Source organism: Anarrhichthys ocellatus, unplaced genomic scaffold, assembly GCF_004355925.1.
Source record: "Anarrhichthys ocellatus isolate YVR2014 unplaced genomic scaffold, GSC_Weel_1.0 scaffold10, whole genome shotgun sequence".
NCBI classification, from domain to species: Eukaryota; Metazoa; Chordata; class Actinopteri; order Perciformes; family Anarhichadidae; genus Anarrhichthys; species Anarrhichthys ocellatus.
This window is the reverse complement of record NW_022280040.1, coordinates 9,127,717-9,143,327: the sequence shown is the minus strand read 5'-3', so window position 1 is coordinate 9,143,327 and position 15,611 is coordinate 9,127,717. Positions and strand designations below refer to the sequence as shown.

The 15,611-nt window shown below is 42.7% G+C and overlaps 1 protein-coding gene across 3 annotated transcripts in view; it reads right to left on the bottom strand.

Annotated features, from left to right (window-relative positions):
- Positions 1-15,611, bottom strand: part of dpp6a (dipeptidyl-peptidase 6a) — a 176,713-nt gene that overhangs the window by 149,344 nt on the left and 11,758 nt on the right. Inside the window, exon 1 of one of the 3 annotated variants that reach the window (XM_031849968.1) lies at positions 7,785-8,179. The exons of the other annotated variants lie outside the window; for them this stretch is intronic. Within the exon in view, the coding sequence (XP_031705828.1) occupies positions 7,785-7,835 (51 nt within the window). The 5' untranslated portion in view covers positions 7,836-8,179. Of the gene's footprint in view, positions 1-7,784; positions 8,180-15,611 lie in introns of those variants that run through there. 3 annotated transcript variants of the gene reach the window in all.

Below are 15,611 nucleotides of genomic sequence, written 5' to 3'. Positions count from 1 at the left end.
TACACATAAAAACAGAGAAGGAAGGAATCAACACCACTACTGGAACAAGCCCAATTACTGCATGTCTACATAAAAGACAAACTTTGCAGCAATCAGACCTTTACTAGCACGGGTCCTTAATCTCAAGCATGCAAACAATGTAAGGATGGATGGGGCAGTGTATGAAATATTCAGCCACTGTATACTCATTATTTTGCTGAAGCACTCAGCATGGTGTAGCCTAGCTAAGTGGTGATTGATTGCTCAGGGCCGGGGAGAGGGTGCAACAGACAGAAACGACAGATACTGTATGCACAAGGAAGGGAAAAAGGCTTCTGAATGTCTCAAGGACTTTATGTGGGACATTTCCATGCATGAGGCAGTAAAAACAAGACACAGCGCACACAGTGTGATGCCACTGTAACAGGTTTAGAAATTCAATTATCTCTGTGGTGTGAATAAAATGAATGGAGCAACGATAAAAATAAGTGCACTTACCAATATGGGTTCAATTGCCAGCGACAGTATTTTTGAACAGATCTTCAGGGTCTCTGACTGGCTGCATTTCTGTGCCAAAATAATACAATTACTCATTGTTTTCTCTGGCATCTTATACTATTGGCAGGGAAACAGACCATCATATCAGGATAAGACTCAGACTTGAAACTCTAATAAAATGGTTTTACTACAGTTTGCTGCTGGTGGTGTTTGATCCGGCCTATAGAAGAGCTAATAAAAGTAAAATGACTTGCCTTTAATTGAATAATAACTGGTCAAAATAAAACATAAGTATATGCTGATACATTAACATTTATTAACCTGTACTGTCAATCGATTTGGATGGTCCATAGGTCTCATCCACAGTTGAAGGGAAAAATATATTTCTTATTTCTTGGAGAGAGTTTGATGAGAAGATCAATACCGCTCTCTTGTTTGTCTGTTAAATATGAACCAAGCAGCAGCTGGTTAGCTTAGCTTAGCATAATGACATGGTAAACAGTTATCCTGGCTCTGTCCAAACTAAATAAAACAAAATCTGGTGGTTTTATACATACAGTATTAAACAAATGTGTTTATCAGTAAGCTGACTGTTTTCGCCAGTTTCAAGTCTAACCAGCTGCTGGCTGTAGCCTGATATTTACCAGACACATACTGTATTAGAGCGGTATTAATCTTCTCCTCTAACTCTCAGGGTGATTACATTCATTTCCAAAAAATGTTGGAACGATTCCTTTGAGATGGCTTTTACTTGCTTCAAATAATAAATTCACACTTTCAGAATTAGAAATGATCACGATAGACGATTTAAGCCCAAATCTCATTTTGCTTTTCTTTGTTTAAGTGTTCGGATGTTGTTTGCTTTCAGCACAGCCCTCGTTGCTACTCAGGTCACATTGAAAGCCACATGAACAGGCTCCCAGAGTGAGTTTTTTTTTTTTAACGTTAGACATTTCAACACCAGACAAAGTGATCCTTAAATTACTGGTATTGATCAGCCGCTCCATCAACACCCAATTGCAGTTATTTTGTGCTCTTTTGAACTCCTTTTCAACTCACAGGCAGATGCACCAACAGGTGAATGACTGAAAACAACAAGAGTCTGTTTTTGAAGAGACAAGATGACTTCACATGAGTCAAAAATAAAAATCCAACTAACTACCCTTGTCATAAGATTTCAGCTCCTATGCTGCAAAAGCTGATAACTCCAGCCATCTGCCAGCCGCGCTTGACTGCTCGACAAACAAATGTAGCCAAAGGGGAAACACTCAGTATGATGGATTCCAGTGTGCCTAATGAAATGCTGCTGTTGTGAGCTGGCACCGCTGAAACACTGTGGCCCGCATAAAGGTCACTATAAATCAAGTCGCCCAGTGCCAGCTGCCTGCGTTTCTGATTTTGCAAAAACCTGACCCCAATTAAGTACACATAAATATCCCACAAGTATCCACAGGGACACATTTCAAAATAAGAATGCACACAGTGCTGAAAACAGTTGTTGATCTGCAGAAATTCAACTGATAAACATGTGGATAATTGTTTGAAAGACAAGTGTTTCAGTCATTTATCAAGCAAATTCACAAATTCAAATTTAGTTGGGTTTTTTAACCTTAGGACACCTTAACGGGTTGGACTGGAAATAAACATTTCTCTCTATTTTCTGACATTTTAAAGATAAATCAATGAATCCATTAACAAAACAAATGGTCTAAAGATTATTTGGTAATGAAAATAATAATTAGTTGCAGCCCTCGAAAGCTCTCAGTATGTGTCCAACACCTTACTACACAACGTGTTTGATCATTATTTTTGAAAGCCTCAGATTGCAGCAACAACAATGTCAGAAGAGCTATGATGGTAATGCTGACTCACTCACTCACTACAAGACGGCGGTAACAGGTGCACAGATACCAGATGTCTGGAAAATCATGGTGCTGGGTGCAGCAGGCATTGCACAGCGATCAATAAAGCAGCGTGCATGCGGAGGTTGGACAAACAGCGCTGTGATTTCACTTCTTCACGTGGTTTGAAATGGGCCGGGCATGAAAACAAGTGAAGTGAGCTATTGACATAACACCTACAAGTTGGCCCACAGCCATGAAGTTCGTATCGAAAAGGCATTAACTGTGTAGTGGCACACTGAATCATGCAGCGTGGTTCTCCATTAAAATGCACTCATAAGCCTGAAGGTGCACTAGCTGTCGTAATACAGCAAACAGCTGTTTGAGGTGCAAAGCTGAAGTATAAAAAGAACAGGTACACATCTGCTTCCAGTGTGTGCTCTGGGTGAAACATAACGGCCAGCAAATAAGGCTGATGTTCAATAAAAGTTGACAGTTTGAACACGGGTTGCTGTTGTCTGATGGAATAAATATCCACCAGTTTCACATCTAAGGGCAGTCTTTGTTATAGCTTTGTGACCATCTCTTTAGTGAGTTTTTAAGATAATAATCTGCCATATTGTGATACATATTTAGGTGTAGAGCAGGGTGACAAAATGAACGGGGCCGAGTATGTTTAATTGCCGGTCTTTGGCATCGATAATTAGAAAAAGTTTAAAGAGTTAGCTTAAAAAAGCTCAGTCGGATTTGTTTGGATGTATATCATTTTGTGTGGCACAAATGTTTTTTATGGTTCTTATCGTTTCCATCAATCTTAAAAAAAATTGTCCAACCAAAGAAAACAGCCCAGGGTTGGCAACTCTTTTCCAATGAAAGTAGCGAGCAGCACTAGTTCCGAAAATCGCTAAATCTAGCAAGAAAGTCATCGAGTCGGCAACACCGACAGTGACAGCCCGTCCCTTCAGGCCTCCCTCCAAAGCACTCACCTAAAATGATCCTTATTCGGCCCGAATGCAACGATTGAACGGACTTCTAAAAGGCCTGAGACAGACACAGAGAAAGGATTGTTTTTCGGGGGGTTTTGGCAGAGTATTTGATTTATTTAATTATTTACCATTAGGATGTAATAAGAATTTCAACCTCCCTGACCCCCAGGCTGGGAGCCACAGCACTAAGGTAGTGAAATATGACTGACGCTATATTGACTAGGGCTGGCCCCACTCTTAGCCCATTAGTCGACTGATCAGTCGTTTTGGCCTTCGTCGATTTTGTCGACTAATAGATAAGTTGATTTAATCAACATATCTGTAAAGTACTCCACAAAGAACCACACAAAACCCCCACTTTAAATATTCTGTTTAGATGTGCTCATAAGTTCCTTGGAAATAACGTCTTGGGCATACTTTTTTTTTTTTTTTTTTTTTATTAAAGAGTCTAAAGGACAAAATAAATCTTATTTGACGAAGACCAAAACGAGCGATTAGAGACGAGCGATCGACTAAGAGGGGTCAGACCTAGACTTATCGCCAAGCCCTTCTTAAACACTAAGTAAAAAACTTTGTCAGTAAACAACACATATATAGAGCAGCAATCCTAATTAGAGCTGTAGATGGATAAATCAGCCAGAGTGATATATTGGTCGAGATTATACTGTATGTCGGCTCATAAAAAAACCCCTCCCGGCACAGAAAGAGTATTTGCTTAAGAAATTCAAACGTATAGTGATTAAAAACAACATTAAACCCAAAAAATCCCAACAGCGGCGACAACAATACTTCTAAAGTGGAGGCGGCTCAAATTGAATCTTTGCATCATGCAGCCATACACACTGAAGTAAATGAGAGAATGGAGGAATACCAGTGTTTACTCAAACTGAGAACTCAAAAAACAGTCTCGCTGTCAAACATAACAACAACAAGACCTGTCCTGGTGAGTCTTTAGAAAGCCTCTCCTTTTTTGCAGAGATAAATCTCTCAATCCATAAAATATATATTTATTTCTTTGTTTTCAGCCCAAATCATTAGTTGTTCAACAACACCGGCGTCGGTGCTCTTGTAGAGGGGGATGTTTGCCGTGTCAGAGAACAATTAGACACAAGCGGAGAGGGAGAGCTGGAGAACGAGTGTCTGAACCCTTTCAGGATGCTCTCACACTTGTGCCAGAAGCTTGTACAGTTTTCTGCAGACATCAAGCGTAGATTGCTCCCCGCACACTCCACTGCAAGTGGAGAGATAATAGTATTCCGTGGTAACATCTTTGCTGTCATTACCCCTTAGGCACCTGAATGCAGACTGGCAGCAATTTCCTGCGGAAGACACAACACCTTGGGGGTGTTTTGGCATCCATTGTCAAGTACTTCACTGAATCCCCCCAACAGGGGAAAACAATGTCCGACCGTCATGTTAGGTGGTCATAAATCAGTCCGTGCAGATTTGTCCCCGTTATTGAAGGGACTTCCCACTGAGACACTACAGTTAGACTACGTCTCCAGAGTGTTGGCTTTGTTGTGCAGGAAGCAATCACTTGTAATAAACCGGTCGTGCTGCTTTGGGGGTCATGTACTTTCCGTGTTTCCACTTGCTAAATTCCACCCTAAGGGTTGAATACTTCTACAGTGGATTGCATCAATAAATCAAACAATTAATTTAGGAGATGCAGAAATATGAATGCATCAAAAAAGGCAATGAAACAAGCAATCAACATCCAATTGTGTGAAATCAAAAAGGTAGAAATGTTTGCTTACTTCTGTCTCGAGGCAACAGAACACCTTGGAGGGCTGAAGAACAATGAGCCTTGGTTCTGTTCTGGATCAGACATGTGTAGATCTCAATGAGGAGGCCAAAATGGGCCAACAAATGTCAGGAGTCTGGCAGCAGAATCATCTCAGAGATGAAGCCAGTATGGAAACATTTTAAGGCAGGTGCATTTCCACTGCTCTCATGCAAGGATTGTTGCTCCAAATGAGGGAAGCTGGTTCTAAAAATCCTAATTTTGTTTCCATTTTCAGATGAGTGCTTGGTCTAATAATAGGGATAGCTTGAATAGCTTGAATTGTCTCGTCTTGCAATAACCTTTGTGCCTCGAGAGGCGACAGTGAATCAGTGTAGCGTCCAGTCTGTCCTCAGTCCAACATGAGAGGACAACAAGGTGGAGCTGGCTGAGGGCTTGTCAGTCACGTTGAAGGTACAGGGTCGTGTAGGTTTTGATAGTTTGTTTGGTGTATTAAATTAAAAGTGGCAGAAACTAGAAAACGGCTCGGGAGCCTCCGTCCCCAGGGGGATGGCGAGCAACAGCTCTGAGACAGGCCTTCATTTAGCAGTCAGCTTGAATTCAGCCGGTGCAAAACACAGCACTGGGAGTCCAATCTCCGGGGGGGGGGGGGGGAAGACTCCAAGTCAGATCAACAAACTTTCTGTCGCTGCTGTTACACAAGTTAGACTCAGAGCTCCACCAGCACTGGTGTTTGTGCTGGCTGAAATCCACACTTGCACTACTACCTGTGGGGTGGTCTTCTGGCCGCAGGGAGGACAGGACGCAGGTGCGGGTTGTTTCCTAGTTTGTGACACTGGCCCATAGACTTGAAGCCTCGAGTTTGGCGATTTTGCCGTCGCCATCTTGGATTACGGCCGTTGCCATGTTGTTGTTTTTGCAACCAATGAACCAACCAATTACCATATTTGGAATGCAGAGGACTGACGTAGAGAAGCTGTATACGGCTCAATCACACTAAGTCGCCCTAAAGCACACCCTGCTCTATGGTCTATTTGACGCTAAATGGACCATAACTTACTAAATGAACATCATGCTGTATTGAAGACTTGAAACTACAGATCGAGACCATAAACTCATGTTTACTGAATCAAGAGAGAAGTAGAGTCATTTTCTCATAGACTTCTATACAATCAGACTTCTTTTTGTAACCGATAGAGTCGCCCCTGCTGGTCAGTCGAGAGAATGCAAGTTTTAAGACACTTCATCATTCCGCATCTTCAGAACCAGAGGTTGCAGCCTGATGTGGCCAAACGTTACACGTCTTAGCTAATCTAACGTCTCCTGGCTGTTCAAGTTTAAAAGACAGATATGAGAGCGGCATCAGCCTTTGCATCTGCAAGAAAGCCATCACGCATTCTTTGCATTCTCCAAAATGTCAAAACCATTTATTTTAGGAAGAATGAGCGGTGTTGGCTGTATGTCATCTTGTTATCTCACCTTTAGCTGGGAGGGAATATATCTAATAAAAAGAAAGGCTAAACTAAGGTGGTAAACATTAGGATTAAAATGAAAGGGTGGTAACTGTAAATTTCACAAGCCTGCGTGTTTTTAATCGACACCTCAACCCCCTTTTCTTTCTGATGGTATTGAGTTTACACTGATTACTTCAGGCTCCAGTTTCTCCCCACATTCAAAACTGTGTCAAACGTAAACAGGACTGCTGCATTAACCTAACCGCCAACTGGGATGGCAATATTCACTTTATATCTCACTCAGCGCAAGTGGCTTTCCGATTTGGAAATCAACCAAAATCCTCAGAATAAACACGTGTTTACTTTTCAATATGCTGGGATAAAAGAGACAAACACTCTGCGCACCAAATAAGGCCAAAGGGAGCAAAAACAAGACCATCTTCAGCGGAGGAACCATTTAGAAAAAGCCTGACTCCACACAGCTGTGGCCCACATCTTCCAAAACGGCCTCGAGTGTTTGCAGAGCAGGGCTTATTCAGCTATAAATAAAGTCATCGTGGGGGGGGGGAATTAGCATTAACTTAACTGCCCAGGAAGAAAGTTGGTCTGTGTGAAAATCAGTGAGTCGGTCATCTTTAAGATACCATCAGCACAAAGCATGAAAGAACATGTTAATGCGCAATAAACTCTGAATTTAAATGAAAAGAATCAAACGCTTTTAGAAGTCTTGACACCGGCCCCTCAATGTCTGCAAAAGTCCCACGAGCCATTTGGTATTCACTCCACTCACACATCTTTATAGATGCCCCTGCAGCTCCCAGCAGAAGGACAGCCAGGGTATAATATATCCTGCACCTCGCAGCTTTAGATGCAGTGAAATATTAATGGGACCCTGCTTGGGCAAAAAGGTTACCTCTGCCCTCAAAATCTTCACGAGGCAAAGCCCCAAAAAACTCTGCTGTTATTACGATCGGCGTAAAAACAAATGGACAAATAAAAACTTTCCAACTCCTTTAACTGCGATTCGTATTCCGCCAGCTCGGTTCTACTTGCAGGCAGGAGAGGACACGTGAAATCAACAAAAAAACAGGGCGTGAACTGTCAGGAAAACACCTCCGTGGGTTAAAGATAAGAAGCAGAATGTAAACGTGAAATCCGCTGTTTTTCTCGTGCGCCATAGCGCGTGTGCTCAACGGGAAACGGGACACTTCCTTAAAATATGTTATTGCGGAACGAAATTATTTCATCGGCGTCATGCAAAATGTAGGAAAAGCCACCTTACCATTACGTTGCCCTGCATCTTTGCAGTCTCTATTAGACTCTTTTCCTTCATGTTGCCTTCCTCTCCGCTCCAGAAAAGATCTAAATGTGTAGACTTTTGGACAGCCTCTGTCAGCTCTCCGTACCCGACAGTTCCCAGCCAGACCCCCGTAGGTAGTGAGCCAGCTCATAAGTGGGTGGGCTTACAACCGAGCGGATTGATTAAAAAAAAAAAAAAAGGGGGAAACAACGTGGCTCCCCTCGGTGCACTGTTGAAAATGTGGAGTTCTCCTTCCTTGCGTACCAACAAATTAAAACATAGAGGAGGGGGGGTATAGACAATGATAAGTTTGGGTGGTTTCCCTTTATAGGAAGATGTGCGTTAGATGCTCTTCTGTGTTTGTATCAGAGAAACCGATAATCTAATTCCTTGCATTGGTCTCTGAGGGGGGGGGCAGTTGTGCAGGATGCTGCTGCTGCTGCCAGCTATCATCTGAAATATGATGGACAGCGCGAGATGGCCATAAGCTTTAACCTGCAGAACAACTGACGCCAGTTCAGCTGTCGGCCAATCACCTTCCTATAAATGTGATCTAGTTTGCTGATGAATGATGGTGTTCTGGAACCTAAAAGCTCATGACTGAAGGGAACATATCCATCATGAGCCTTTCATCACTGGCCCTTCAGAAACTCTGTGTCCTTTTATTCAAAGCCAGCTGTCCCCCCAAAACTCTTCACTGTCTGCTTTACATCGTGTCGTCGAAGGGGGTCACTAGCTGCAAAGGTTGGGAACCAGTGGTCTACACACTTTAGAGTTAACGTTGCCCTGGTTAATTACACCTTATTTTTTAGGGAGGAAAATAAAACTTTGTAGTGCCCTCATCCAGGAATCGTAGCAATACTGACGAAAAAATAATGTAATTTGTAGATATCCCGCAAAAAATGTTTCGTATGTTATCCACGTATTCTTGAAGTATAAAGACCGCTAACTCAGACACCGGGCGGGCGGGTCCAACAAACAGCAATCTTTCAGCCAGGAGACCGATGTTTGTTCCCCATCCGAGAAGTCAATGTTGATGTTTTTGTCACTTAACTTGCATATTTCAGTAACGGCACTTCCATGGTTATTTTAACCCAAAACTATCTTTTCCTAAACCTAACCAAGAGGCTTTGTTGCATAAACGTGCGTTTCCTGTGAAGACGGAAGTTTTTACATGTAACGAGCGGAAATTGACTCTTGTTGCAGGTTTTTGTAGGAAAATGCACAAACAATGAAGAGTAACTTCAAGTAGGATATCATACGAACCTTTGAACCTTCACATGGTTCCATTTTTTTCTGAACTTGCTTTTTGAAAAGTGGGTGTAACGTCTTCTTATCCATCTAAAATACAGCTAAAGCTCATTAGATCCCCGAGTAAAAGCTTGATTATCTTATTGACGTCAATAACAAATCCCAAAAGAGACTTAAATAAATGAAAACTAATTACATAGCCTACTGTAGCTGTTTCAGCCTTAATACAGTTGAGGTGTGGATGTAAAAACGTTTTTTTTACCTTCAATATTCCTTTTACTACTTACTATTTTTAGCTAAACAGAACACCCACTTCAGACCAAGCCCTCTGTATCATCAGCTTTCAACATGAAGGCTGCCTTTGTTCTTGCTCTCTCTGTCTCAAGCTTTGTAAATCAATATCGGTCTGAAAGCATATCTTCAGACTCTGTGTTTACTGTACTGCATAAAAAAAAAGAAAAACCTGTACACTGATGATGCAGCCAGGCAGCTGAGTGTCCTAAACTCACAGCAGCAGTTGGCTGAGAAAGGTTCCCCCAACCGGGAAGTGCAAACAGCATGTCTCACATAAATCCCATTTAAAAGTGCCTGGTATTAATTACTGTGAATAAGGCTGTCAAAACAACCTAATGGGGGCATCGGGCTCCCCCGGCTCCAGCTGGACTGCTGACAGAGAGAGGACACAGCAGTTGCAAAGATAGGTATAGCCGGCTGCGCTGCTTCATTACTGAGCCGCTGTTTTTTTATTTGTATTATTTCCTTCATAACTAATCCCTGGAGTTCTTCTGTCAAAAGGCACGCTTAAAAGATAACCTTCATAACACATCGTGTTCAACTGGCAGCATATAACTCCTGTGAGTAACAGCTTTGCTTATAATGCCACGTTTAATCAGGGTTTATGGTTCAAACATGACACATGAACTCTCCTCGACCCCACAAGCTGGCCTGAACACATGGAATATTACATTCGCTATGTTGTGTACTCACCTGCTAGGCACACAGGGCCAAGTTGGAATTCATCACATACAGGTGTGGCAGCCAAGGACATGCGTAACAACAATGTTGGCCGAACCAGAAGCAGGCAGCTGCTGTCGGGTGCTAAGAGAAAAATGGCCGGCCGGGGATGGGTCAGCGCTACTGCAGCGGAGCAGGCGGCAGCCAAAGCTATACAGCGCTGCATGGGAGCTCTGCTGTCAGAGAGAATCTGCTGGAGTGTGGACAGCTGAGCTCCACAGAGTGAGCATGAAATATACAAAACCTATATTTGTAATTTTCATTACATTATCACAACACACAAGCACCTAACAGAAGCTGCAAGAAAGTGAATACATAAACAAATCACTACAAAAATGAATGAAGTTTGGCTGAGGTATAGTTAGGGTTCGGTAACTTAAACACAGGAAAGATCCTGGTTACAGTAAATAAAGAGCAGGTCTGTGATGGTTCTCAAACACAACCTCTCAAACTCTACTTCCTACCACTGAACATTGGAATTGGACATAAATCGCGTGCTGCACAATCATCCAACGTGGACATAATTCTTCTGTTAAGGTGTACATTATCTCATTGAATACCAGTCTATCACATAAAGTAACAACATCCTGGCATATGTAAACAAACCCTTCCTCTTTGTTTTTAGTGTTTGAAACATAAAAAGTGACAAGTGGCCGCGTTATATGGCAATATATTTGTTCTTTAAAAAACAGGATTCAAATTAAATGGCACACATTACATTACTAAGCTTCCACATACATCTTGAGGGATTGCCTATAGATGAATTACCTAGGCTTCAAGTTTTTTATTTATGGAGAACTGCCATGTCAGGACACAGGTAATCAGAGAAGACAGAAAGTCGGGAGAGATATTTAAAGTCAGTGTGATTGGGCCTTCATCCATTCAGTTCAACTAAGTGCTCCACGGCGGCCGTTGAGAGGTATGGTAATGTCGATACACATCCCCAGGATCTATCACTGACATTCTCCTGCATTAAAGGAGCTGTGTTTAACATTCAGGACATTTATAGAGCAACAAACAACTGTTTGCTATTTAAAGAGTGGAGTAACGTCTACCTGAGCAGAAAATTAAGTCAGGATCCTTATGTGTGTATTATCTGAGCTTATCCCTGCTTCTATGACATAGCCGGGCCGGCAGCGTGTGCTTTTTGACATGTTGAGAGCGTGTCAGCATGCCCCTCAGGGTAGCTCAAGCCTGCATCATTACGAATCCCACCACTCTTCTTGGCAAGACCCGCCCTGCAAAGCTGGTCAAGACAGAGACGGTTGGAAGCAGAAGCAGACTCATCTTTGTAACATCATGTTGTATCATTGTGCATAGTGTCTACAGTGAAACTGTGTGTTTTTGAGTATTCACTGTGGCGTTAGAAGGACTGGGTGAGTTCCAAACCAAGACTCTCTGATTAGCAGGGAAGCCTTTTAGACAAAAGTGATTAAAACTTCCTCAAATCCAGGATTGATTGGCCTGGATCCCCAGTGGAGCGAGTCCAGAGAACAGGCCTCATTCTGGTGACGGCAGTCATCCAGCAAAATAAACCCAACCGAGACCTTTGAAGGATAAATCGATGGTTTCATTATCAACGTAATTACTTGATACCATGATATCCTCTAAGCCGCTGTCACCTTTGTCTTTTTGCTGTTTTAAAGACACCCTGAGAGATGTTCAAAGAAGAATGAAATTATTTTTAATCAACGTCACAGTCAGCCTAAAGAGAAAAATAGAAAATAGTACGAAAAGGTGCTGTAGTGTCTGCTATACTGCAGACTAGTCCTAAAACGTGGTAACATGTGGGCTCAAGGTGCTTTTCAGTGTAAATTTTCAGCAGCAGGAAGCGCCTATTTCAGCGCATACACTATCAGCATATTTGCATCTCAAACATCTTTCTCTGATTTTCTCTCAAAAAAAACTGCTGGGTGCACTTCTCCGCTGGTGGGGAGCTCCATAATCTAGATAAGAGGTTTCTGCTGACCTTCCCCGCCCCGGACTGTCAGTGCGACAGATCGTTACCATCTCTAATGAATTCAGGAGCAGGGGGGAAAAAAACGGCGCGCAGGCATGTGAAGTGCACATTAATCTTGCAGCCTCGATGCAGGGGGTCTATTAGCGACATCACTGCCACATACAGAGCTGGAAATATCATGAACTTAACTGACGTGGCGTTTGGTTTGAAGATTGCCTCTGTGTTTGCTGGTATACACTTCTTAGCTCACCTATAGAAATGCACTTTTTGCCTTTTTTATTTTTTGCTTTCATGCTGAAGCCTGAAAAGCACTCTGATCTGTTCAATTCTGTAGCTCTGCACTGACTTTACAACACCCTAATAAAATGTGACACACAGTGAATCGTAAACCGCTGTACCTCACGGACGATGTCTTCTCAGTAGTAGCAGTACGAGGCAGAAAAGTTACTGTAATTATTTCCCAACTTGCGGGGACTTTTGCTTCCCTCCACCCCATGACGGAGCTAGTAAGCACATCTGAATATTAATGGAACAGTTGCCTTGAACAGCAGGCGTTTGTCAGGAACTTGGATCAGATTCATCACTTTAACCTGCTCCGCTTTGGGACGGATGATGAGTTCACACACAGCACAGCAGCTGGCTTTAGGCTTCACAACTCACACTTGAGCGGCTCTAAAAGGATGTGAACACGAGTGTTCAAAGCACGGGGAAAGCAAAATCAATGCATGCGTGCATGAGTTATTACAAAACTTTATTTTGACTTTTAATAGATGTTGACTTTACATCAGTTTTTCTACTCCTGTCACTGATGGATACACTGTAATACAACAACGACTCAATCGGGTCAAAGAATGTTTTTCTGAAGTGGTCAGGTAGGACTTAACCTGGAAAACTTCTTTTGACTATGAGGCATTTGACATGCTGAAGCAGTGGTAGTTCGACACACAAGAATGTGATAAATCGATAGTTGGCTAAGACCCATCTGCCGGCTACGCCCGTCAAGATTTCCATTCTCACAGCTGAAGCTGCATGTCCCAGGGATGGTTCTTGTACTGCCATGTATAACTGCTAGTCCTAGTATAGAGTTCTGCAGGAACCATGAGTTAGCATCTTTGCACTTCAGGTACCCTCGTCACAAAGTTAATGTGCTTTTTTAATAGGTTTTTGTTCGATGGTTAAGAGATTTTAAGGTTTGTTCTATGCTATAAAATACAGGAAGTAAATACCTTGAAAAAGGCAATTGCTATAAGATTAAGGTCATTAACTCTCATCACGCCGAACACATCCGCCTGATTGCATTTACGCTTCAAGAATCAAAAGTGGTCATTTGTTAAGATTATCTTGCTGAACAAAACGTGTAAGAATCATAAACGTTTGTTTACCACAGAGCTCATTTTCTGCAATAATCCAAAATCCCACTGGCTTTTTGTTGAGAGAAGCAGGACAATGCTAAATGCCAGGGTGGCCTACAAAAACACTTCATCCCAGCAGCACTCTATTAGAAGAAGGAAAAAGAACGCTGGCCGAGGTTGCTGGAGAGTAAACTTAATAATGAAAGAGCAAGACAGATAGCTGCTAACGTTAGCCTAAACTCTTCCAGGACGTTTTAAGGTGACCTGTAACCCCACAAACTAATGCAGTAAGTTAATAAAACTGCTCCTCGGCCTCTGGAGTATCAGTCGGTTACGTCTGTAAGAAGGAAGCTTAGCCAAGCTAAGAATCGCAGCTTACATTAAAGCCGCAAAATACGTGGTTTAATTCATTCCTTTACACACGGTCCATTGCTGTGTTGATCAAATATCAGCAAAGGATTCATGCTGATGGTTTTCTCAGCCGTCTCCCTGTAGATCACACACGGTGAGCGAGAATGTGGGAGGAACATCACTTGTCACTTCTCACGGATAGTAAACACCTTCCCCGCTGGCCTGTTAGAATCTCAGCTTCATCAACATTTACATACATGTGCCACTCTACTGTCAACAGACTGTAAAACGATTAGACCTGGCTACTCAGTTATGCTAACAACCATTAAGGTTGACTGATGGCGCTGTGGAGGTGGCTGTACTCTGCATGTGTCTGGGTGATTATCCATCAGGGAGATGCAGCCCACTGAGTTTCACAGCACTTCTGATGACTGTCATGCAGTAGTAGAACTGCAACGGTGAGATTGACTTTGTCTGGATTTTTAAAGTCTTTTAATGACACCACATGGCCAAAATTACCCCCAAAACATTACCCCTCATATGTGTTTGTTGGACAACTCAAGTTTTTTTGAAAACTGGGTGGAGGGATTCGCTCCCACGAGAGTATAAGTGGTTCGCCGTCGGTGTCCCAGTTGATCCCAAAGGTGTTGGATGGGGTTGAGTTCAGGGAGCCGTGCAGACCAGTACTTCTCTTCTTTATGGACCTGGCTTTGTGCATGGGGGCGTTGTCATGTTAAAACAGAGGAGTGTGTGATATACTCTTCTGTCGTGTAACCTTTCTTATGCATCAATATACGGTCGTGATGGCTTCTTATGAAGTGAAATCAGCGTTATCGACATACGACATCTCTGTCTGCCTGTAGCGATTACACGTTCTGTCCTTTCACAATGCCTCCCTTGCGTTGCACCAGACTACATCTGCAGCATTACCGCCTGACATCATTTATCGATAGAATGAATTCACCTAAAACAAAACGGCACTAGTTTCCATGTCATTTAGCCGCACAATACTGAGGTCTTACGTGGAAGTTTCTGCACTACATCAGTGAATAATGAAAGATGCCAGCAAAGCTCCCTTCCTGTCATCCTCTTTGTAATTGTTGCAGCTTTGAAACGAGCTGCATTCACACGTGCCACTGGAAGAAAAAAAAAGAGGCTGCCTTTCATTACCAGTCAAGGCCCGTGGATGCTGGATATCTCCAGTGAACGCCCATTTAGGAAGATTAACTACAGGAATATGCTTTGGTGTCTGATAACGGGAGAGTCATATTACATCGCCCAAGGTGGTTTCTGGGGCAACAGCGTGGCCATCAATCAGCTGGGTGTAATCTCGCTAGAAATCGTTGTCAGCATGCAAATTAGTGACACAATTTCACACATTGTCTGTGTGTACATGCCAGAAAAACTGGAAAAAGTCTGGTGAACACTGTAAAAATACACAATGTAAAAGAAAAGTGTCTGTGTGCTGTATGTGCAGGAGATATGATGTGGTATGTGAGCGCTTTCCACAGAGAAAATGACATCAAACTGGAACTGATCATGCGTGCTAAAGCAAGACACCCTTTGTGATATTTTGGTCTAAAAGGCCTGACTAACTTGCAGGTTGCAGTACATTTTAGCTGCAGATGCCTGTGTGTCGATATCAGAGTGATGGATGACAGGAACATTCAAGGCCTTTCAGCTTTCAACCTCGCAAGATGCATCGTCTACAGACTCCAGGAAATTACTGCACCTGGCCAAGAAGTAGTCCTACTACAAGGAAGTGTCACCTTGTTTTTGGTAGTGGTAGTCTTTAAGAGCACCATAGCCCCCTTTAGAAAGCCTCTGATTTAACTGCAGCAAGGTCACAACCAGAGCCAGGCAAGCAGTACCCCCCCCCCC